This window comes from Argiope bruennichi, chromosome 9 (genome assembly GCF_947563725.1).
Source record: "Argiope bruennichi chromosome 9, qqArgBrue1.1, whole genome shotgun sequence".
Taxonomy (NCBI): Eukaryota; Metazoa; Arthropoda; class Arachnida; order Araneae; family Araneidae; genus Argiope; species Argiope bruennichi.
Window position 1 is genome coordinate 73,991,710 of NC_079159.1, and position 22,706 is coordinate 74,014,415.

Below are 22,706 nucleotides of genomic sequence, written 5' to 3' on the forward strand. Positions count from 1 at the left end.
CCGCCAAAAAAATCTTCCATTATCCCCAGCGCCAAACGAGAAAGGCTTCAGTTTTCTTTTCTCCCAACAGTAATGAGGCTAGGGTTAAAATTTTTCGGCGGATTATTTCAATCGGTTCTGTTTATTTTCTTAATGTTTGATGCATTTAAAATTAAACATTGTTAATGAATCAATCTCTCAGATTCATTCTGAAGTACTTTTGAATTAAAATAAAACAGAATAAAGGAAATTAAAAATTTCTAATCCGCATAGCGTTACCCCAACTGGCGTAGAAAAAATCACGTATTTGCGTTACGTAACTGGCGAAGAAAATTCACGCATGCGCATTCTGTTCTGATTGTTGCCATGACAACATTATCAATGGATGATTTAAATTATTTTTGGGTTAGTTGCATGCTTTTGTAAGTAAATTGTATTTATGTTAGTTATATATTTTTTGTATATGCTTATACTTTTAAGTACATCGTTTTTTAAGTAGTTTTTTTAAAACCTGTTTTCAACCGTTTATTTTAAACGATTCGTTTTATTTTCTTAGTGTTTGATGCATTTAAATTTAAATATTGTTAATTAATCGATCTGCTCATAATGAATCTAAGAAAATTTTGTTGACCAACTCTTGAGATATTACATAAATTTAAAAAGATATTCTTTAGTACCCATAAAGTTTAAACGCTGAGTGACTCTATTTTCAGTAATCAGATTATAAAAAAATGCTTTGTTTCAGTAAAAAATATTATTATATTAATTCAAGATAAATTCTTTCCACTTTAATTTAAAGCATAAATTCTACGGGTGCTAACAGAAAATGAGAGAGATACATATTACGTTATGACTGAAGGCCTTTATAATATTATGAATGAATTATATGATAATCAAAATTTGAAGTTTTAAAATATTTTGATGAAGAAGCTATTAAAGTAGAAATTGCATAAAATATTTAATTATTAAAATTTTAACGAACATTAAGATTGGCGAACCGGCTGGTCGCCAAAGGCGGCTAGTATTAAATAATGAGATAATTCTATAATAACAACAAAAAAGAAATTCTATAACAACAAAAAAAAGTCTAAGTATATGGAATTTCTGAAAAAGAATTCCATATTTCTAAATCAACAGTAATTTATAATTAGTTTTTAATTAAAGAAAAACTAATAATTAAAAATTGATTCCAATTTCAATGTAAAATTAATAATCATTGTGAAAATGTTAATTTTACAAGACACAAAAAAATGAAATAAAGTGACAGCAACAGACAGAATGATTACTTTTTTTCCCATTTTTATGGAAAATACAAATAACATTTGTATTTCAGAAAAGGGATTAAATAATACAATTTTTTTTAAAAAAAATCATAAAAAATATCTGATTTTATTTTTAAAAAAAGAAAAATATAAAAGTCACTTATGAACATAAATCTTCATCATTTTCTTATAAATAATTCATAAAACAGAAACCAATTATAATTTTTTTCACTTTCTCATGGAAAAATGGAAATAAAAATTTGGGGGAGGGGATGTATAAAATCAATTATGAGCATCAGTCTTCATCTATTTTTTTTATGAATAATGAGTAAAAAAGGAACTAATTCAAATTAATTTTCCACAAAGTAAGAAGCTGCTTCTTAAGTTATTTGGCAATTTCAAATCTATTATAAAATTTAATCTAACTGAAGAAAATTTTTTTAAAATTTTTCAAATAAATTATATTAATTTAACATAATATTCTCTGTTATCAACTGAATTTATACTTCACAAATTGTTGAACTGACACAAAGCTAAATGAAATGGATAAAAGGCAAAAGCTAAAGTAAATAAAAGGGCAAGTCACCTTCATATGCGAACCGCTTTTCAATTTCTCTTCCTAAGCGGGATGAAGCCTTTCTTAATTTGCAGAGTTTATTAAAAACCTGATTGAATCTTCTTTCATACTTATCTTGAAGAATATAAACTGAATCTTCGTTGTCCAAATCATCCAAAGACAGCTCTTTTAATTGCAGTTTCTTAATTTTTTTACTCAATCTCTGAAAATAAAATATCTATATTTTTATTTAAAAGTGACAGCATATTGCAATATTTCATAAGTCTGCATTTCAATTCACGAAACAGTTAATAAATATAAAACATCATAATAAATATTTTTCGACAATTGGAGAAAATAATTATTTAAGATGGACTGTAATTAATAAATGGATAATTTGTATAACAGATGAACATAAAAAAAACTTTTAAATCAAGAATTAAATACTATGAAAAATTTGAATAACAGAATAAAAATCAAATTTACATTTGAAATTAATTATTTGTATATTTCCCCAACATAATAACCAATTGGTGATTGATTCTTTAAATACTGAAAATACTAAACACTCATTCAAGCACAAAACAAGCATCCAAATTACCTAAATAAATCTACAAAATTTCCATTTTCCTTCATTACCTGAAATTATATTATGAGGAGTATGCATTGATCATTAGCATAACTACCCCAGATGGGTTTAGAAGACAAGAAGATTTTCTAGGTAATCTCAAAAGAAATTTGAACATAACATTTGTTAAAAATCACAGCCAAACCTATTTTCTTGTAATAAATCTGAATAATAGACATATCTTTTTATTAAATTACACATTAAAAATACAATCTGCCATATGCAATTCTTGTGGAAGAATTGAGTTTCTCTTATTTTTGAAAAAAAGAACTGGATGGTCCAGTATTTTGATGTCACTGAGCTCTGAGAGTTTTAGGAATCAAAAGATTAATATAAACCAAATTTTCTCAAGAGCTTCAAAATACTTATGACTTCAATTCCTGTACTGAAATAGTGCTTATTTTGATAGAATACATACAATTGTGTCTTGCAGTAAATAATTTTATGATTTACTGCAAGACACAAATAATTTTATGGTTTACTTCAAAGCTTTTTAAACATATGAGTGCTGGTCCAGAGTGGGATATTTAAAAAATCTGGTTAGATAGTTTCAGTTTGGTCATGAAGGAATCTCAATCTCTTAATGCAAAAATAATTTATAATGTAAACAACCAGTTCTACTTGATTCTTTGGCCTCCCACATGGACAATGAATAGAACCATGCCACCTTTGATGAAACATCTATACAACTATACTTTCTGAAGTCATGAAAACAAAGGCAACAAATACTTATGTCTATTTTTTTTTTCACCTAAAGTAAAAAAAAAAAAAAAAAAAATTCTAAAAACTATCTTTATTCAAAAAATTAGATTTAATTTTAAAAACATTTATTTGCTTTTACAAATAAATATAATATCCTTTTATGACTTGCCTGACAATCTTTTCCTCTCCTGCTCATTTTACAATTTATTTATATTTAATGCTATAAAAAAAGAAAGAAAGGAAAGAAAAAAGTTTTTTATAGCCAAAATAGGATAAAGAAGGAAAAAAATAATTTCTTTTTTAAAAAAAAAGGAAGAAAGAAAACTCCAAGGAATCTTGGCTAAGATTTGTTTCAATTTTATAAAATTTTATTCATTTTCCATTTAATTCATAAAAGAAAAAAATAAAGTTTACATTGGAAACTAAAATTAGAATTTAAAAAAAAAAAACATCATTTAAATATCATTTGTTCCAATGTTTCATTCATCATCAAATGTTCCAACTATTTACAACATATTATAAAGAATCTAAAAATATGTTTACTCTTTTCAAAGCCCACAGAAAAAATTCAAATACTGAGATTATGATTAAAATCTACAAATTTTTAAAAAAAAGGAATGAAATGAATTAGAAACATATATAATGAAAGAGCTATAAAAGAAATATCAAAAGAAAGAAGATCATTAGTATAAGTGAAATAAACATTAGAATACAGCTGCTCTAGGGGGGGGGATGTATCTTTTTCCACTTTAAAGATAAAAAAAAGTAATTTAATTCGCTTTTTAAATCAAGAGTCATATAAAATATGATTACCTATTGAAACATCCACCATGTTTTCCATCTTCTGAATATATGAATTAATTACATATCAACAATTAATGGAAAAGATCACTCTAAATACAAAACTAATGTATGATCTATCTTGTGGTAATGGTATATAGATTATATAATACATAATTTACATTTCATTACTAGATCATAAATGAACTGACAGTAAGTAACAAAATAAAAAGTTACAAAACAAAACAAATATCTAAAAACTTTACGTACACACTTGAAGATTTTTTTTTTAATTTTAACTTTAAAAATCCAGTTTTTTAACAGTAGGTTATTAATATATGTTTAAACTCATTTCAGTGAGAAAAAAACCATATTACACTAATTATTAATTAATTAAATAATATTTAATGAGCTAATTAGCCTATTTTTTGAAACATGATATCTCAAATTCTAATTTGTACAGACACACAATTCTAGTTGGAAATTATGCCTAATATTAGTCTTCATGTTGTCTGCCACAAACAAGTTATAAAAATGTATAGTTTTTTTCAAACAATTTTTTCATCAACGATGAATAGAAAAAGCGAGGTTTTTTCTGTAATTTTAACTTTTAAACAGCTATTAAAAATTTATTTCTATAAATATAACTTTGATTCAGGCACAAAACATCCGCTATTTCATACAGATTATTTTGATATGTAAATAACTGTACTTAGTTAATTTTTTGTTGAGTTATGATTGTTTGAATGAAGCAACAGAATGGAAAAATAACATTCTTCATAAAGTGAGTTTTAAAAACACCGTAAATAGAGTTTTTAACGAAAGCACCTCAAGAAAAATAATAACTCGAGAAATATTTCGAATATTGACAACATCTTGGTATCATTTGAAAGCTAAAGGACCAGAGAACATTATTAAGTAATAAAAAAAAATTTGATATTTTGAACGGGTTTCGAAGTTTCAAGTGTGTACATACACCTTAAAGTTTTTTATCATGCGAGAATATGATGTTGTTTTGGTTTGAGGTTTCTGAAGTATCAAAATGCATAGGCAACAAATTGTTGAAGCCTCACAGTGCGTAGGCAACAAATTGGCGACTTATCGCTTTTATCATGTGAGAACATGATGTTGCTTTTGTTAGGGGAGTTTGAAACTCGAAATCGTGTAGGCTATGAATAAAGCATAAAAGATCGTCCTACGCCTTCTCCCGATGAAGCCCTGCAAAGCACTATAGAAATCCTATGGATTTGTAAAAGACCCTCCCACTCCCATGCAGTCATCTACTACATATGCGCAGATTGTTTTCGTTATATCTCGTAAACTATGCGAGTTAGAGATATAGCGAAAGCCCCATAATAATCCTATGGGGCAATAGAAGACCCCCCCCCCATGGAATCATCTACTGCGCATGCGTAGTTGGTTTTCTTTATATCTCGTAAACTATATACGCTAGAGACATGAGGTTTTCACTATAGTAATCCTACCGGATTATAGAAGACCCCCATGGAGTACTCCGGGGGGGTGTCCTCTGAGATCCCCAAAATTTTGGATCCATTGCGCATGCGCAGTATGGATTTTGCTTAATATTGGTCACATCAATGTCGGATCGATGCCATATGGGTCTCGGATGTCGATGAAGAGACAGGAAGTTGATATATCCCGGCTTCTACGCAACGTAGAGACGAGTGCAATCCGTCTAAACACTCGTCTCGGTGAATAGAGTGACGTAAAAGAAACTCGTGTCTCGAAATTTACAAATTCGAGATTACATTGCATTTGTTCGTATCTTTGGATAGCACTCGCCGAAATGCACTCAACGATATGAGTTTCATGTCGTGATTCCGAGTGGTTCGCGAGACATGAGCTCTCAAAATTGTAAAAATTTGAATTTTCGCGCGAGGTTTTCGACTTTGTTTTTGCACAAAATCTCTTTACGACTTGCATCAATACACTCTACCCGATGTTCTTTATCGAACGATACCACATTTACTTCGCTTATGTTATTAGGAGTCGAGAAACGGAAACGAGAAAGAAAAAGAACATGATATTGTTCTTTTTCCTCGAAATTGCGTAGGCCATAAATAAAGCATAAATGGGGCGTCCTAAGCTTTCTCCCGATGAAGCCCTGCAAAGAAAAAAAAGAAAGGGAACGAAAGAGCAAACAGAGGTCGGAACAAAACTTTCAATCAGACCTTCAATCAACACAAACGAATGATGAAAATTAAAATTAGAAGCTGATCGAATTAAACATGAACGTAAAATAGCTTTAAAAAGGGAAAGAAGAAAGGCGTAAACGCATGCAGATTGTTGCTGATTCTCAATCGTAACACTCAATTTCAAACACAGAACGTGTCTATTTCGATTCTGAATCACAACCGCCAATGTTCAACACAAAACGTCTTCGTTTCGATTCTGAATTTCAAATATCGCTTTCTAGCTCTAAGCAATTCATCGAGAAAAAAAAATGTTCTCACATAATAACTTAAAATTTGCTATAGCAGTTTTTTTTTTTTTTTTTTTTTTTTTTTTTGTACATTTAAAACAAATTTTTAACAATCCTTGTTAGTTTCTCTTATTTTGGAGATGCAATTGACACTTTTAAAATTATTAAAACTTTAATAAAATAAACAGGATTTTTTTTTTTGGTATATTAAGACATAAAAAACACACTAAATACTCACACCAAGATACTTTTCCAGATCTCTTATTCGCTTTTCAAACTCTTCTTCATCAGACTTTTTATTTTTTGGCACACTCTCTTTTTTTGGAACATATTTGTTACTTTTACTTGGAAATGATGCTGTTGAATCAGAATCATTTCCTTTGTCCAAGAGAGAATTTCTTAAATCAGGATTAACTACAGGTATGGGCAGTTCTGAATGAGGAATACTGTTTGAAATTTTTTTAGAAATCAAAAAGTCTTGGTGATTTTCAATAGAATCTTTTGTTGCACTATCAAGTGGAAGTCTATAGCTTTCTCTTTCTATTTCTTCTAATGTATTTCCAGGAAGTGTAGATGATAATAACATTTCTGCATAATCAGCATATCTTGAAGTTGAAGGCCTACTATAAAAATCATTCATACATGAACCTTTGATAGAAGATTCAATAACAGTGGGATTAAATATAGTAGGTGATGACCTAGAATCATTAGGCTCAACAGATTCATTAGGATTAAATGTTATTAAACTAGGTGAAGAGTCCTCATTTGCTGGTTCAGCAAAATCAGTTGAGATTTCAGGCTCATCAGCAGGAATATTTTCAGAGTGATTAGTACATTCAGCAATTTTGGATTTATTTAAATTTATTGAGTCAGAATTTATTTCAGGTTCATCACCTGCAATTTGTCCAATGTGATTCTTAACTTTGAAGTTTGAAGTTGAAGGCGTACCATAAAAATCATTCATGCATGAACCTTTGATAGAAGATTCAATAACAGTGGGATTAAATATGGTAGGCGATGACCTAGAATCATTAGGCTCAACAGATTCATTAGGATCAGATGTTATTAAACTAGGTGAAGAGTCCTCATTTTGTGGTTCAGCAAAATCAGTTGAAATTTCCGGCTCATCAGCAGGAATATTTTCAGTGTGATTAGTACATTCAGCAATTTTGATTTTATTCAAATTTACTGAGTCAGAATTTATTTCAGGTTCATCACCTGTAGTTTGACCAATGCGATTTTCAACTTTTCTGGTTCTGGAGTTTTCAGGATCATTCGAATTTGATAAATCTGATGTTATTTCTGGCAAAATATTTGAAATGTATATATTATGTTTAGCACTGTCAATTTTTTCTGAATAATCACTTGATGCATGAGTTGCTCTTTCTAGTTCATTGAAAGAATTTTTATCAATAGGCTTCGTGTTTCTCAAAACCTTTGATTCCTCACTTGATACATGAGCTGTTATTTCAGAACTCTCCTTTGCAATCTGTTTGAAATGGTTAGCACTCTCAGTTACCTGAAATCTGTTATTTGATGAATGAGATGCTACTTCAGTTTCACTATCTGAAATCGGTTTCACATGATTATCACTTTTTGGTCTATCATTTGAACTTGACAGACAATGAGAGAAGTCTAGCTTCTTATGTTCCCTAAGTTTGGAACTTAAAACTGAAAGATGAACAAATATTTTTCCAGGATTTGTCTTTACTTTCAGAACTGTTTCACATAACAATTCAATAAAGTTTGTACTTTCTATAAACTGTACATCTGCTTTCTGGAATTGCTTTAAAAATGTTTTAACTATTTTATTTTCTTCATGAGGTGAGCTCTTCATAAAAGGTTTGCAGAATTGCAGAAACTAAAAAAAAAAAAAAAACATGAATTGCTTTTTAAAAATTAAATTCAAAAATTTTCATAATGTAATACTTTATAATAAAAAATAGAACCCATATTTGATCCATTAACTAAAAAGCATTAAGAAACCAATTAATAACAGCACATAGGTAAAAAGTTTAAATTATCTATATAAATAAGAAAAAAATACAATCACCTAATTGAAAATATAATCAAAATTGCATTATTTCATAATGATTATCCTATTCTGTAAATATGTGCATTATACATGCAGAGGTAATTTTCATTAAGTGAATTTTGCACCAAATAATTGTTGCTAACAATCAAATGAAACTGCATAGCAAAAAAATTATACTAAAAACTAAGAAAATATATAATTAGATGTGTCAAAAGTTTTCAAGCATTATTTATTAAAGCAAGATAATGTGAAACCAAGTACTGTAAAAATAGCATCATACCTAAACATATTTTTATGGATTTTTTTATTGACAAGCTAATTAAAGTGTAACTTAATTAATAGTTAATTGCAAAAAATTTATCAAATGTGCATTATTAACCCATCAACAGAAAAATTAAAATAAATTTAAAAGCAAAACAATGCATGATTAATAGTAAAGAACCATAAAACCAAATGCATTAAAAAAATATTAAAAATTATAAAAAAAAAAAACAAAAAAAAAAACAGTAAGTTTTTATTTTTATAAGAATTGGATCACTAAAATTTCATAATGTTTTTACAGTCTTACAAATTAAATTACTCAAAGAGATTCATTCGCATGATATTTCCTAAATTGTAGAATATAAGTTCAAAATGGAATATGCAAATATACACTAAAATTAACCAGAATTATTGAGTTACAACACCATTTTTATTTAAATACGGATGTACAGTAGTACAAAAAAAAAAAAAAAAAAAAAAAGCAGCCACCTAACTTTATTCTGTTGTTGATCATCATCAATGAAAACTAAAAATACCATTTTAAAGCTAATAACATATACAAAAAGATGCTAGGCCCAAGATATTTTTAGGAGATTGTTTACATATTTAAAATTGTATAAACATTAAAATTTCCAACAGTTAACATACTTTTTTGATGTCATGAAAAAATTCTACATAAAAAATTTTTGAGTACAAATTCTGGTTAATATACCATAATTAGATCAAAAGATATTTAACATTTTTTTTTTTTTTAAGGTTTTGGTTCCATATTTAGAAGCAAAAGATTTAGATAATCTCTGAAATCAGTAAATTGTATTTTTTTTATTGATTTATTTTTGTGACATTTTAAAAGTACCTATAAAGTTACAATTTGCATGTTAAAATCGACTGCTATTTAAGCATGACAAAATATTTATAGTAAAAATTTCTGGAAGGAGTTTGCTTCTTCTCCAGAAAGAAATATACAAGAACAATAAAATTGTTTTTAAAACTGCAACTGAGCTTTGAATCATCATTACACTGAAAGCTTCAAAATGGCAAACAAAAGGAACCTTATATTTTTTTGTTTAAAATAAATAATAATTTTAGAATTAAAATTAGTATCTTACCAATTAAGAGAGAAAAAAATTAAACGATTTCCGTTCCTGAATTCCTATATCAGTATATACTGTTAATATAGTTTCTACTTATTGCTCATAAATTGACATGACATTATATTTTATTTTACGAGTATATAAAAAAAAGTGGTGCATTTCATTCACTAATAAATGCAAATTAGTTTTTTCTTATGCTTTATAGACAATTTAGGTTCTATACAAATATTTTTTATCACAAAAATTTTTTTGAAGACTCGTATATTAAGATATATTTTTGTTATAGCTGTGGAGTACAAATCGCAGAACATCACTCTAAATACTCTTCATTTTTTCTACATATTTTTAATTTTTATTATTGAAGCATTTTTTTTAACTATTATTTATCAGACATTTTGCTGCTTCTGATATGGATATTAAAGAAAAAGCAACTATAATTATAAGAAAAATTGTTATTTGTACATAGTTATGAGAATAATTATCTTAAGGGATGTCTTTATATCTAATTAACTGAAAAATTACATTAGAACTTTCTTTATTAAATACGACAAAATGCATTAAACTAAATTGGCATTTATCTACCAAATATATTAAATAGAGTAATAAAATCAATAAAAAAGTTAAAATTGCAATAACACATCAAAACATTAATAACACATTACATTATATATTGCAATAAATCATTATTATATATCAAAAACGAAATAATTGCATTTAAAAATTTAATAATAGATCACTGTTTAATTTTTGTATTCATTCTTGAAACAGGATTGTCACTCAAATTTGGGGAAAATATCCTTGTGCACAAACAGCATTTATGCTAGTTATAATGGAATAACAATACTCAATACTCCATAATTTTAATGAGTCGAAAAGCAACAATTTAACATTACTCAAAATAATAGTATATTGAAATAAAGCTTACATATATGAAAAAACAATTTTTCTTTATTTACTGCCTAGAATTTAGCAAGACAAAACTTATAATTTTAATTTTAAAGGGGGTGATATTGACCACCTCACATGCTCTTTAATTGCAAAATTTAGGAATGGGATAAATAAAACACAAAATAACATTTTTGCTATTATGATACAAACCATTTGAAAATTACTTCACAAAAAAACATTACAAAGCAAGGGTACTTTTATTTTTATTTATTTATACTTGCCAATTCATATATTTGAGCATCAATTTCTGCAGTCTTTTTCTGTTAACAATCTCAACTTTTTCTTTCACAATAATTCATTTGCCATGCTGCTTTGTGTTTGTTGGACTTTGTTTTATTTTTATTTTGAGCTTTTACTACTCTTTTTCTTTTACCTGAACATTTTTCTGCTTTTTATAAAATTTCATAACATCTCATAATGCTAATTTATCATAATGATGCAAATCTTTTGGAATCGGAACATTAAAAATGCCTGAATAAAAACTTAAGACATTATACAAAAGCTTAAGACTTTTAGATCAATTAAAGAATCTTCTTTCAGATTTTCAAGCATATCCTTGTTGATGCTAAATCCACTTTACATAGCCACACTGCCATATGACAACACAAGAATTATTTTTTCAACTTCTCCAAAATTAGGAAATGCTTTGGATATCAAAATATTAGAATAGAAATTATCCAAATTATTATTTTTTTTTTTTTCATTAAACTAATCAAGTTGTTCTTCGTATTAACTTTTTAGTTTTTTCAGGACGATTTCAAACTGAATCTTTGCACATTCTGAACATGCTGGGGAAATTTCTGCTTTGGAATAAAAAAAGTTGGAGCAAATCAACCATTCTTTTTTTTTTTTTTTTTTTTTTTCCCACATAATAAGGCAATGTTCTTCAATAAATGCAGATTTAAACAAGATTTAGCTTTTAAGGAGGAAAATTTTTGAACATGCTTTCAAATATTTTTTATAGTATTCTTCAAGAATATAAAATACTCTACTAAAAAGCCCCCCCCCCTTTTTTTTTTCAGTTTCGGTAACTCCACTAGTACTCAAATAACTTGTAGTCACTATTCCAATATCATTATTTTTTACTAGCCTCATCAAACTCTATGAAATATAAGCCATCTAATTTTTTTTTCTGACTCGATTATGTTTCTTTTGACAAAACTTTTCATTAACTATTTAACAAGTATGAAAAGGTTTTATATAAAAAGGGCACTACTGGTTCAAATGTCAATTCTTTTTTAAAGAAATAGTTAAGGAATATAAAGTAAAGTAATTATAAGAGACACTGACTTTAGCCAGAGTCTTAGCTTCCTGGCTAATATTAGGATCTTAAACCCAGACAAACTTGTAGCAGATCCAGGCAAAATATTTTTACTGAAATCTGTATTTATTTATGCTGTCAAAAACTTTTAGGGCATGTTTGCAAACATTGACATTTTCTATCTAAAAGTAATGATCTGTTCAAACTTGATATAAAAATAAAAAAATTCTTAAAATTTTCTTAAGAGATCATTACAAAAATAAAAGTAATCCATAACAAATAATATATGAATTTTTGAATGGCCTAATGTGCATTTTTTTTTCTGGCTATTCCATCATTAGTGAACATGTGTGAAAATATTTCCAATATATACTTGAATGTATTAAAGAATAAATATGACACAACAAGTATTAACACCCATAAAAGTTCAGCTTCAAATTATTGTTCTTGAATAAAAATTTTTGAAAAGAACTTATTTTCAGATATCAATTCTAGCATTTTAACATATCATCTTCTACTGTATTCCTTTGGGATATAAAGCTAAATATCAATGATGACTTTTTTGAATTTGCATGCAATTTTATATATTTCCCCCCACTGGCATGACTAATAAGTGCTTGTTTTTCCATATTACTTAAACTCGTTATCTTCTTATAAAGCAATATACAGCAAACGGATTTTGCAGAACTTCTCTAACCCATTCAACAAAGTCAGGTTTGACATTTTTATCCATCTAATCCATATTAGATACTGATTCTGAGCAGTTCATTGTTAAAAAAAGATTTCTAATTTACTCTAAATAAGCTCACAATTTCTCAAATAAAAAACAAATCATTCAATAAACTCATGTGCGAGTGATTAAATACTATAACAATGCTTCTGCAGATTGAATGATAGTCTTCTAGCCAGAAAAATTTATTCCATTCTCTAATGCGGTTACAGCAATCTTGTGCATACTCATTAGTTGCAATCTGGGAATCTCATGGGGGAAAAGAGCTGTCTCCCAAATCGAAATTTGATTGATTTATACAGAAGAAAAAATGGTGAATTTCCACGATTACACATTCGTGAATGATGTTGTTCCATTTTTGGATCTATGACTATGATTCTCCACCCCACCCCCCCTTCTTCTTCTAACGTTTAGAGATTTTTTTAGAAGGGGGGGGGGGCAAAACAGAATTAAGGAGCTTAAAATTCCCAATACTTTCCCTGTTTTTATGGAAATTTTCAAATTCACCTGCATTTTTCCTGTTTTTCTTAGATAATTTTTAAATTTCCTGTATTTTTCTGGTGTTATGGCAACCCTGTTAAAAGCTTTTTTTTCTTTTTTCCAAAAGAATACAAGAACAGTTTTGTAATATGTTCTAAAAGAACAATTGGATAAATCATGGTAGTTTATATAAATGAGGTCAAAGAAGAAATTACAAAAAATATTTTATAACCTTTTCCAAAAAGTTAACTTATTTCGAAATTTATGTAAATGGAAATGTACTGTTTTAAAATCTTATTTGATCTGCTCCTGCCCTTCATTTAAACATAAATTGCAAAATATACAATTTTGTATAAATGAAATAGTAGTCAACTAAAATATTAATCACTATTTCATGAATCATGAAAATTATTTGAAATTAAATATTTTTGCATGTGCAAGAAATAAATGTAAGGGTATATATATTCTTCATTCAAAAAATAAATAATACAAGATGTATTATTTAATAATGTTCCAATGACCAATTTTTTAAATCATATTTATAATTATATGCAATATTATAATAATTAAAATTACAGCAAATTAATTTTATGAAATTTCAGACTTATGCAAGAAATTTTGAGCCTATAAAACTAACATGAATAAATTTAAACTAACTGAGATTGGCATTTTCTTGTTACAATATACAGTAATTATGAAGAGGAAAAATTTGGTTTAGTATATTTGTGAAATTAAGTAGCTACAATCATACAAAAGATTTTTCGGGAATAAAAATACCCCGACCCTTTTTAACCCATTCTGTAATTTGGTATATTCTGTAAATGACACTATATGAGCTAACGAATTGAACTTTTAACTCATCACGAGAAATAAAATATCCAAATATCAAGGCAATGGGAAATGTTTTTTACTTTGATTTAACATTTTTTCTGTAGACAAAACATTTTACATATAATCTAATATTGTAATAATGCAGAAAATGATATCTTATTCGAGAAATGCATAATCAATAACATTTGAATACCAAATAAAATGCTGTCAAAATGTTTTTAATTTGTCAATGTGCCATTAATGCATCATTTTAGAAACAGTACAGGAAACTTAATATAAAAGAAAAATTACCCATAAGAATGAGGTGAAATTTTGCATACCCCCTTAAAATGGCATTGTCCTTCAATTAATGCCTAAATTTACATTGTGTGATATATATATATATAAAAAATTGAAATATTTTTTACATATTGAAATTCTTTTTGCATATGAAATTTTTTTCACATATTATTCATATATATTTTACATATATCATTTCATACATTTCACATACTTTTTAATAACAAATACATAGTCAAAATGGATTGAATGTCCTATATTTTCATAATAAAATAGATCAATAACTATATTATTTTTCAAGATATGAATAATATTATTTCAAGATATGAATCCAAAATTTTAAGTTAACATGAGAGGTCAAAATTTTGTTAGCACATAATTTTAAAACGAACAAACCTAACTAATAAAATTTGGTTTTCAGGAAAAGTTTCCTATGTAGTTTTGCAATTTAGTGAGAAAAATAGGTATTCCCATTGAAAATTTTGAGATTTATTCTTATTCAAATATATAGATGGCTCCTTAGGAAATTTTTAACCCAAAAGAGTAAGTTCACTCCTCTTGAAGGACACCTTTTATATTACTACTCGATAAGAAATGCCAGAATACTTGGTGACTTTTTTTTTCTTCACTACTGTATATAAACTATTGTTGCAAACAATACAAATCCTCAATGAAATTTAAAATTATATTTTTAAAAATATTGTGATATTGTAAGAAAATGTAAAAAAATATATATACATTTTTTGAATAATTTTTTTTCTTTTTTTGAAGAAATTTGGAAACTTTACTTATTTTCAGAATGAAAGAATTTCTATAAAGTTACATCTGTCTGTATTAAAAAGTTATGTCTATATATTAAAAAAAAGTAACTTAGTAACACTTATTCAATACCTACAGTAAAAATAAAGCTTTTTGTTCACTCAATATTAAAAAGACGACATGTAGTTGTTGTTTTTTTGTTTGTTTGTTTAAACAAATTTTTGAAATTTTATCTTATTTTTTTTACAGTTAAATAAGGATTTAATGACTTAAAAACTCAAAACACTTGATTGATGGGAGTGGAAATATCAGAATATTATAAACTGAATAAATACATGCAACAGACATAAGGATTTAATAGGCTAATTATCAGGTAAAAAATAAAACAAAATAAAAAATTGATTAACCTTTTTATATTTTGTAGTAATATTATCATTTTCACTCCATGGGAAAGAATTCACATCTACACTTCCTATGCTATTGAATAAAACTGCAGCTGATTCATTTTGATTGTGCAATGGAACACATATATTTTCAGAAACTGCATCAGATCCAACTTTCAGTTTCTTTACAGGAGTACCATCAGTGTTTATATTTCGCTTCAAAGAAAGTTTAGGTGATGTGACCTGCAACAATGCATAATTATGCTTAAAACAATGCATTTAAACAGAATAAATTTAAATTCAAGACATGAAATACATTATTTTTAAAACAGCATGAACTAAATATACATGAAGATTTTATGAATTATATTTATATATAATACTGATTATATATGCATGTAGAAATTTTCTGACTTCAAAATATTTACAATTACAATTTTATATTACAATAAGTACAAACTGTCACGAAATTGACAAATTCTATTTAAAAAGATTACCAAAAATGATAATAATGGCCATTACTGAGCTTTAAATGCTTTGTAAGCATGTTAAATTCAAAAAGATAAAAAGGACTAAATACGCAAAAATCTAAATTGAAATAAGCCACAGAAATATCAATTTTTATGAAAGTTTATTTTGAAAAGTGCAAAGTAAAGAAGTACAAGGTCAAAACAATGTTTTCTGTGCATTACTCTTCCGCAAATTTTTTTCATATGCTGAGAATTTTGTTCTGAATGGTTATCTTCAAGACCAATTAACTGTTAATATGAATAAATCTGGATATTACAGAACATTAGTTTCTGTCTTAAATATTGACATCTGCATTGATAATATATATATGTATATTGAATTCATTAAAATATTTTTAGATACAAATTCTTAACTGTTTTTTTTTTTTTATTTGAAATTTAACTATTTTATACCCTTATCCACTTTAATTTATTTGAATCCAACCTTCAAAGAGTCTCAGAATCTGCAATGATTCTTGATTACGTCTAACTAATATATGATTAAAAATGATTTGCTCAAATTTCCCAAAAACCAAAACAATTTGCATCCATTAATTAATGCTCATTAAAATACAAAATGGATAATAATAATAATATACTCTCTATACTAAGGAGAGAGAAAACTGTGTAGAATATATTCTATATACTATACAATGGTTTATAAATATATTAAAAATTTTATACAAATATACACATATTTACATAAAGAAAACATCAAAACATAATCAATTTATTTGATCATTTTAAATATTATACTTAACTATCTATAATGTATTTTTTTTCTGTATATTTTTAGTAACAAAAGTCATGCAATATATGATGCAAGCAATGAAAAATAAGAAAAGCATAAACCACACAAAAACCGAAAAGTAAAAAGTATCAAAAGTTTAAAATTAAAATAAAAAGTGGTATTCTGTAAATAGGACTATAATTACTGCCGAGGTTAAATATTGGTGCTAACATTTAACATGAATGAGACGACAAATTATTAGCCCTGTTAACAAAAAACTATCTTAGAAAAATTAATATAATATATCTATAAAGTATAATATAAAATCTCAAAATTAAAAAAAAAAATTATCTAGCAGTTATCATTATGCACATAATAAATAAATGCAATCAAGTATGTTATGCAGAATATATAAAATTGTGGGCCAATTTTACAAAAACGTTAATTAAAAAATAATATTTTACATCGAAAGTTTGATTTTTCAAATTTCTACTATACAACATCTAAATGTTAAAAGTATACACAACCACTCATAAAAGCTAACAGTACAGAAAAGATATGAATACAAATTACATCTATAATACAAATGAAGTATTTATATTTGATATAGTTCTTTAAAAGGTTTTTTTAAACATTCTGAGCTAAACAAAGAAAGATAACAGACAAATTTTAAGAGCCTCTTTCCTTTCAACACTTGTAGTCTCTTTTTATTGATCTTTACAATAACATTTGAGATTTAAAAAAAAAAAAAAAAAAAAAACTTTTTGCATAATTGTGTTAGACATTTATATCAAAGAAACATCAATTTTTTGTATCACTTTTATACTAAACAAGATATTAAGTTGGAAGGCACAAAATTCTCCAGAAAGAGACAAAGGAATCACGCAAAGGAATAACAGGAATTTGCTTACAATTTGTCATAGTTCCTCATCTTAAAACAGATGGACAGTTTCAGATAAAAAGAAAATATATCTTAGTTAATGCAATTAATTGTTTATTAATAATAATTACGGTTAATATAAATAATAACAGGTATTATTCATATAACCTAAATTTATTATTTTAACTGTAACAAATATGTTACACAACAATAAAAGAAATATTCATTATATCTTTAATCACATTAAAATCCATCAATGTTTGAAATCAAAATGTAATAATTAGCAGCATAGCAAATAGGGAGGGGGGGGTATAGATTCCTTGGGTGTCAGTTTTTGGAAGAACTATGGGAACAAAACATTAATGTGTTATAATAATTTTTAAAGTAAAATATCCTGAAAGAGAAATTATATAGAATAAGCTATATACATTTTCTAACTCGCAGCACAACAAGGCAGAGAAGGCAAGAAAATCATATTGTGCCCAGGATGTCAGTTAACCCTTGCTACACAACAGAATGTAATAATTATTAAATATATAAACACACACACACACACACACACATATATATGAACTATACTAATTTTAAAAACAAAATCAACTACCTGTTTAAGAGGCCTTTTATTATCAAGAATATTTTCTCCATGTTTTGCATCAACTGTTGCATCGTTACTCAATTCTTCTAAATTTGAAATTTCATTTTGCGATTCATGTTCTTTAGCCTCCAATTGTGCTCCTTTTACAATACTTTCATCAACAGGTGGTAAAGGAACATTTGCATCCTTTTCTTCAGTAAGTAACACAGGGTTGCTTATGTCTTCCTTCTCTTCATCAACAGATGCTAAAGGAATAGCCATGCCCTTCTCATCATCATCATTTGGCAAAGAAATAAGTGAGTCCTTTTTCATTTCTTCAATATGTGATAAAGGGATGACTGTGTCCTTTTTTTTCACTTCAACATTTGGTAAAGAAATAACAGTATCTTTTTTCTTTTCTAAAACGGATGGTAAAAGAATAATTTTTTCCTTTTTCTTTCCTTCAATATATGGTAAAAGAATAACTGTGTCCTTTTTCTTTTCTTCAACACATGGTACAGAAATAATTGTATCCCTTTTTTTATTGCACGGTAAAGGAATTATTGTATCCTTTTTCTTTTCAAGAATATTAGATGAGGCAATCGTATCTTTCTTTTCTCCGATAGATTGCAAAGGAATATCTGAATCCTTTTTAGTACCAGCTACATTAACTACATTATCCAATGACTTCTCCACCTTTTCTTTTTGTTTTAAATCACTGTCTAAGTCTTTTAATGACTCCTTTATAGCCATAATTCGTTTATGATGATCCACAAAAGCTGAGTTTGGGGCCTCTCCATTTTGTGGTGCTTCAAAAGAAACTTTTTTAGGTAGTCTTGGATTAGAAACTGAATTGCTGTTTTTACGTTTTAGAGGCTGGTTTTTCTTTAAATTGTTCGTCTGAGAAACATTCTGTTCGTTTATGGAGGAACTGGTTTTAGAAACTGTAGATTTGAAAGCAAATGCTGATACAACAGGTTTTTGATTTGCTGATGGCATCTGTGGTGTGTTTGGTAATATAATTACATCAGACTTAGAATCGGACTTAGTTTTACCAGTTAAACTGGTTTTTTTAATATATGAATTATCATTATTCTTTGAACTTCTAGTCTTCTGTGGTTTACTCAGCATTGAATTAGTTTTTGAGTCCATGTTATTACTTTTCTTACTCACAGAGGAAGTCAAAGCATTATTTTTAGAAACTTTTTTAAAAGGAATTTTTGGACTTTCATGAGAAACAAATTCTGAATTAAATGTATCTTTATGTTTAGATTTAACAGATGTTGAATTTTGATTTTTATTATTTGTAAGGGAATTTGTCCTCAGTTGTCTAACATTGTTTTGATTCAATGACATTTGAGATACTTGGGTTCTTTCCACATGCTCTGATTCAACATCGTCTCTTTGAGAAATAGTAACTTTATCTGTTTTAATCTTAGTTATGCTTAAATCAGGTGATGTTTTTAAATTTTTAGGGTCAAATACCTCTTCACTTTTTTTTCTTACTTGTCCACTATTTAGTGAATTTGTGTTATCTATATTTATGATACTTACTCCACTTTTACCAAGAGATGATATAAGTGAAGGAGGTATTTGACTATTAGATGAAGGAAAAGATTTTCTTGCTTTTTTCTTCATACTTTCAACATAAAGGGAATCATTTGCACTTATATGACTCTTTGAATCAGAATAAGAAGAGTTCGCTGAAGAGATAATATTGCTATCTGATGGATGGATTGCAGTTTTTGTTGAACTTGATGAAACTTTAACAGATTGATTTCTCTTAGAGAATTTTGCACTACTTTGATATGTTGCCGATTTATTTAATTTTGAGGCAGTAATTTGAACTTCAGGAGATAAATGGTGATCAGGCTTAGAATTAAAAGATTTTCTTGCAGTTTTGGAATTGTGTGCCACAGGAGGGTCAGATGGTTTGGGGATGGGAGTTATGGTCAAATGTGGCATTTTCTTTGTGATTTCTATAGGTGGAAGTCCATTGGTAGAAGATGCCACTGCATTTTTCTGAAGGTTACTAATTAAGTTTGAATTATGATTAAAAGTATTTAAATTATTAGAATCATGCACCGATTGCTTCATAGGAAAAGTACTTTGTTTCACTGATGTGCTATTCAATATTGGTTGATTGGCTTTCGGTTTACTTTTCATTGCACTGGATGCAGAATCATGAGAAACTGATGACTTAGATTCTGTTTTAATAGGAGTAATACTCAACTGGCCCATACTAGCTGCTGTAGATTTTCGAGCAGTTTTTCTCACTTTTACATCAGTTTTTTTATTCGATAAATTGTTTACCTAGGAGAACAAAATAATTTATCTAAGTAAAATGCAAAAAGCTAACATTTTTCTATAATATTTGTTTTTTCAAAAATTTAATCATTTCACTTACAATTCTTTAAAGAGTCATGTTTTATTGCATTTTTACCCCTTTAAATCTTTTGTCTCTTTTAATAAAAATTAATAATAAAAAATAATAGATTAGAGAAGAATCTTTTTTTAATACCATCTTTCTTACAAATCTCTTATTTCAATTATGAATATATTCATAGAAAGAAAAAATTATTAATATTCATATGATTAATTAGTAACATTTCCAAGCTTCAATCATATATAAAATTAAATAATTAAATCAGTTTTTCACAAAATAAGAAATTATATAAACACAAGATAAAGGAAATAGAAAACTAAAACAAGACATGTGAATTTACAGGAAAGAAAAATCAAGGTTTTTATTATTATTATTAACAAATTTAAGACAAAAAAAATTATCAAATCCTAGCAAGAATTTACCAAATCTTTGTACCAACATTAAATTCTTCATGATGTAATTCACTGGTGGTATAATGCAAAAATAGTGCCAATATTTCTTTCAGCTTGGAAACATTTGGTGCTCCACTAATCATAAATTATCAAGTTAACTTATTGATTGAAATAACCTATTATTTGATATATTACCTAAATCACACAGTTCCAATTGTTAGTTTAAACATTAAAATATAATTTTTGCAAAATATTAAAGATTGCAAGAAGTATGTTTATCCTGAAATACATGATAAAACACAGATAGTAGCAATTTTTTTTAACACAAAAATCGTTACACTTACTCACTTTAAATTAAAATCAACATGATATATTTATAATTAGAAAATTAGAAGAGAAAAGAAAAGAGGATTTGGAGAAATAGCCTTTCAAGAAATACCAATTCGAACTAATATCTATGCATATTATTAAAAGATTTATAATATAACACAAAATCATAAGTTCATTTTGATTAGAAAACCTTATCTTATTCTTCTCACAATATTAATTCAAAATTAGGAAATGTACATCTACAAATATGGGGGAGGGGGGGGGACTTTAAATGTTTATGAATTGAAAATTACATTTCTAATAATAATACATTCATTTAAATTATTGAATTTTTTAATTATTTTTTATAATATTAAATATTATTTGTTTTAAAACTGAATGTAAAAATCAAAAAATGAAAAAAAAAATTAATTGGAGAATTTAAAGAAAATCTACAAATAAGATTATTTTTCTCCACAAAACAGATTATTTTGAAATAAAGAACATAATAAATTCTTAAAAATGTGGTAAAATCTTAGTTTAGAGAGCCCTTTACTTCTCCAAGGTTCCTAACAGTGCAAATCAAGATGAGAGACCATACAAACAATCCTGTTAAACAACTACAGTTAACTATTATTTCTATAAAAATTATAAGTTGTATATTGTTGTTTGAACTTTGCTGAATACCCTTTCAATTCTGAAATAGAGAAAGTTTGCAAACCAGCTGCACCAGTTCATGATTTAGGCAATAAAATTAGAGCATGCAATGTCTTCAATATATGAAAAGACATTGGGCAGAATTTTATACTGAAAAAAATATCCTACAGTTTTACAAGCAGCAGGAGATGGAACCCAGTAATTTCGTTAATACACTGAATGTAAGGAATTTTGTTTTTTCGAATAACTTCGAGGACAAATCGAGTACAAGATGCCTTTGGCATTTGAAAAAGGTACAAAGAATTTTTTTTAACTTACAAAACATTTTATGATTTTGCTAGCAAAGGAAGCCAGAGCCTAATAGCTCCACTAGTACATAACAGAAACAGTATGGAATAAAAAAAGGAAGAACATCTCTCTGTACTAGAAATGGATATTATTCACATGAAATTTTAAGGAATAAAGACACTTATTTTATTTAATTAATTGTTCATCTTGAGAGTAAATGCTTTAGCTATTTCCTTGAAGAAACTATGAATTTTTTTTCACAATATTGAAGTTCTTGAATAACTATCAAGAGAGCCATTAATACAGGAAACAAAATTTTTAAAAAGTGCAAATAATTCCATTGCAGAGAAAAATAATAAATTCATTTATTCACAACTATCAAATAAAAAAATATATCTATATTCCTAGAAAAATCTAATTAAAATGGTGTTTCTTTTCCTTTAAATAATTTTAATTGTGCAAAATTACATAAGAATATAATTAAATTATTTAAATCATAAATTAAGAAATTATTTTTTTATTTTCAGTTTTAATAAAATTCCTAAAAAGATATTTTTAATTAAAATACAT

The 22,706-nt window shown here is 26.9% G+C and overlaps 1 protein-coding gene across 1 annotated transcript in view; it reads right to left on the minus strand.

Annotated features, from left to right (window-relative positions):
• The window catches only part of LOC129983967 (uncharacterized), a 45,511-nt gene that overhangs the window by 18,055 nt on the left and 4,750 nt on the right, over positions 1 to 22,706 (minus strand). Inside the window, exons 2-5 of the mRNA XM_056093698.1 lie at positions 18,135 to 20,417; positions 15,436 to 15,654; positions 6,589 to 8,211; positions 1,828 to 2,020 (exon numbers count right to left, since the gene is read on the minus strand). Coding sequence (XP_055949673.1) covers positions 1,828 to 2,020; positions 6,589 to 8,211; positions 15,436 to 15,654; positions 18,135 to 20,417 — 4,318 coding nt within the window. The remainder of the gene's footprint in view (positions 1 to 1,827; positions 2,021 to 6,588; positions 8,212 to 15,435; positions 15,655 to 18,134; positions 20,418 to 22,706) is intronic.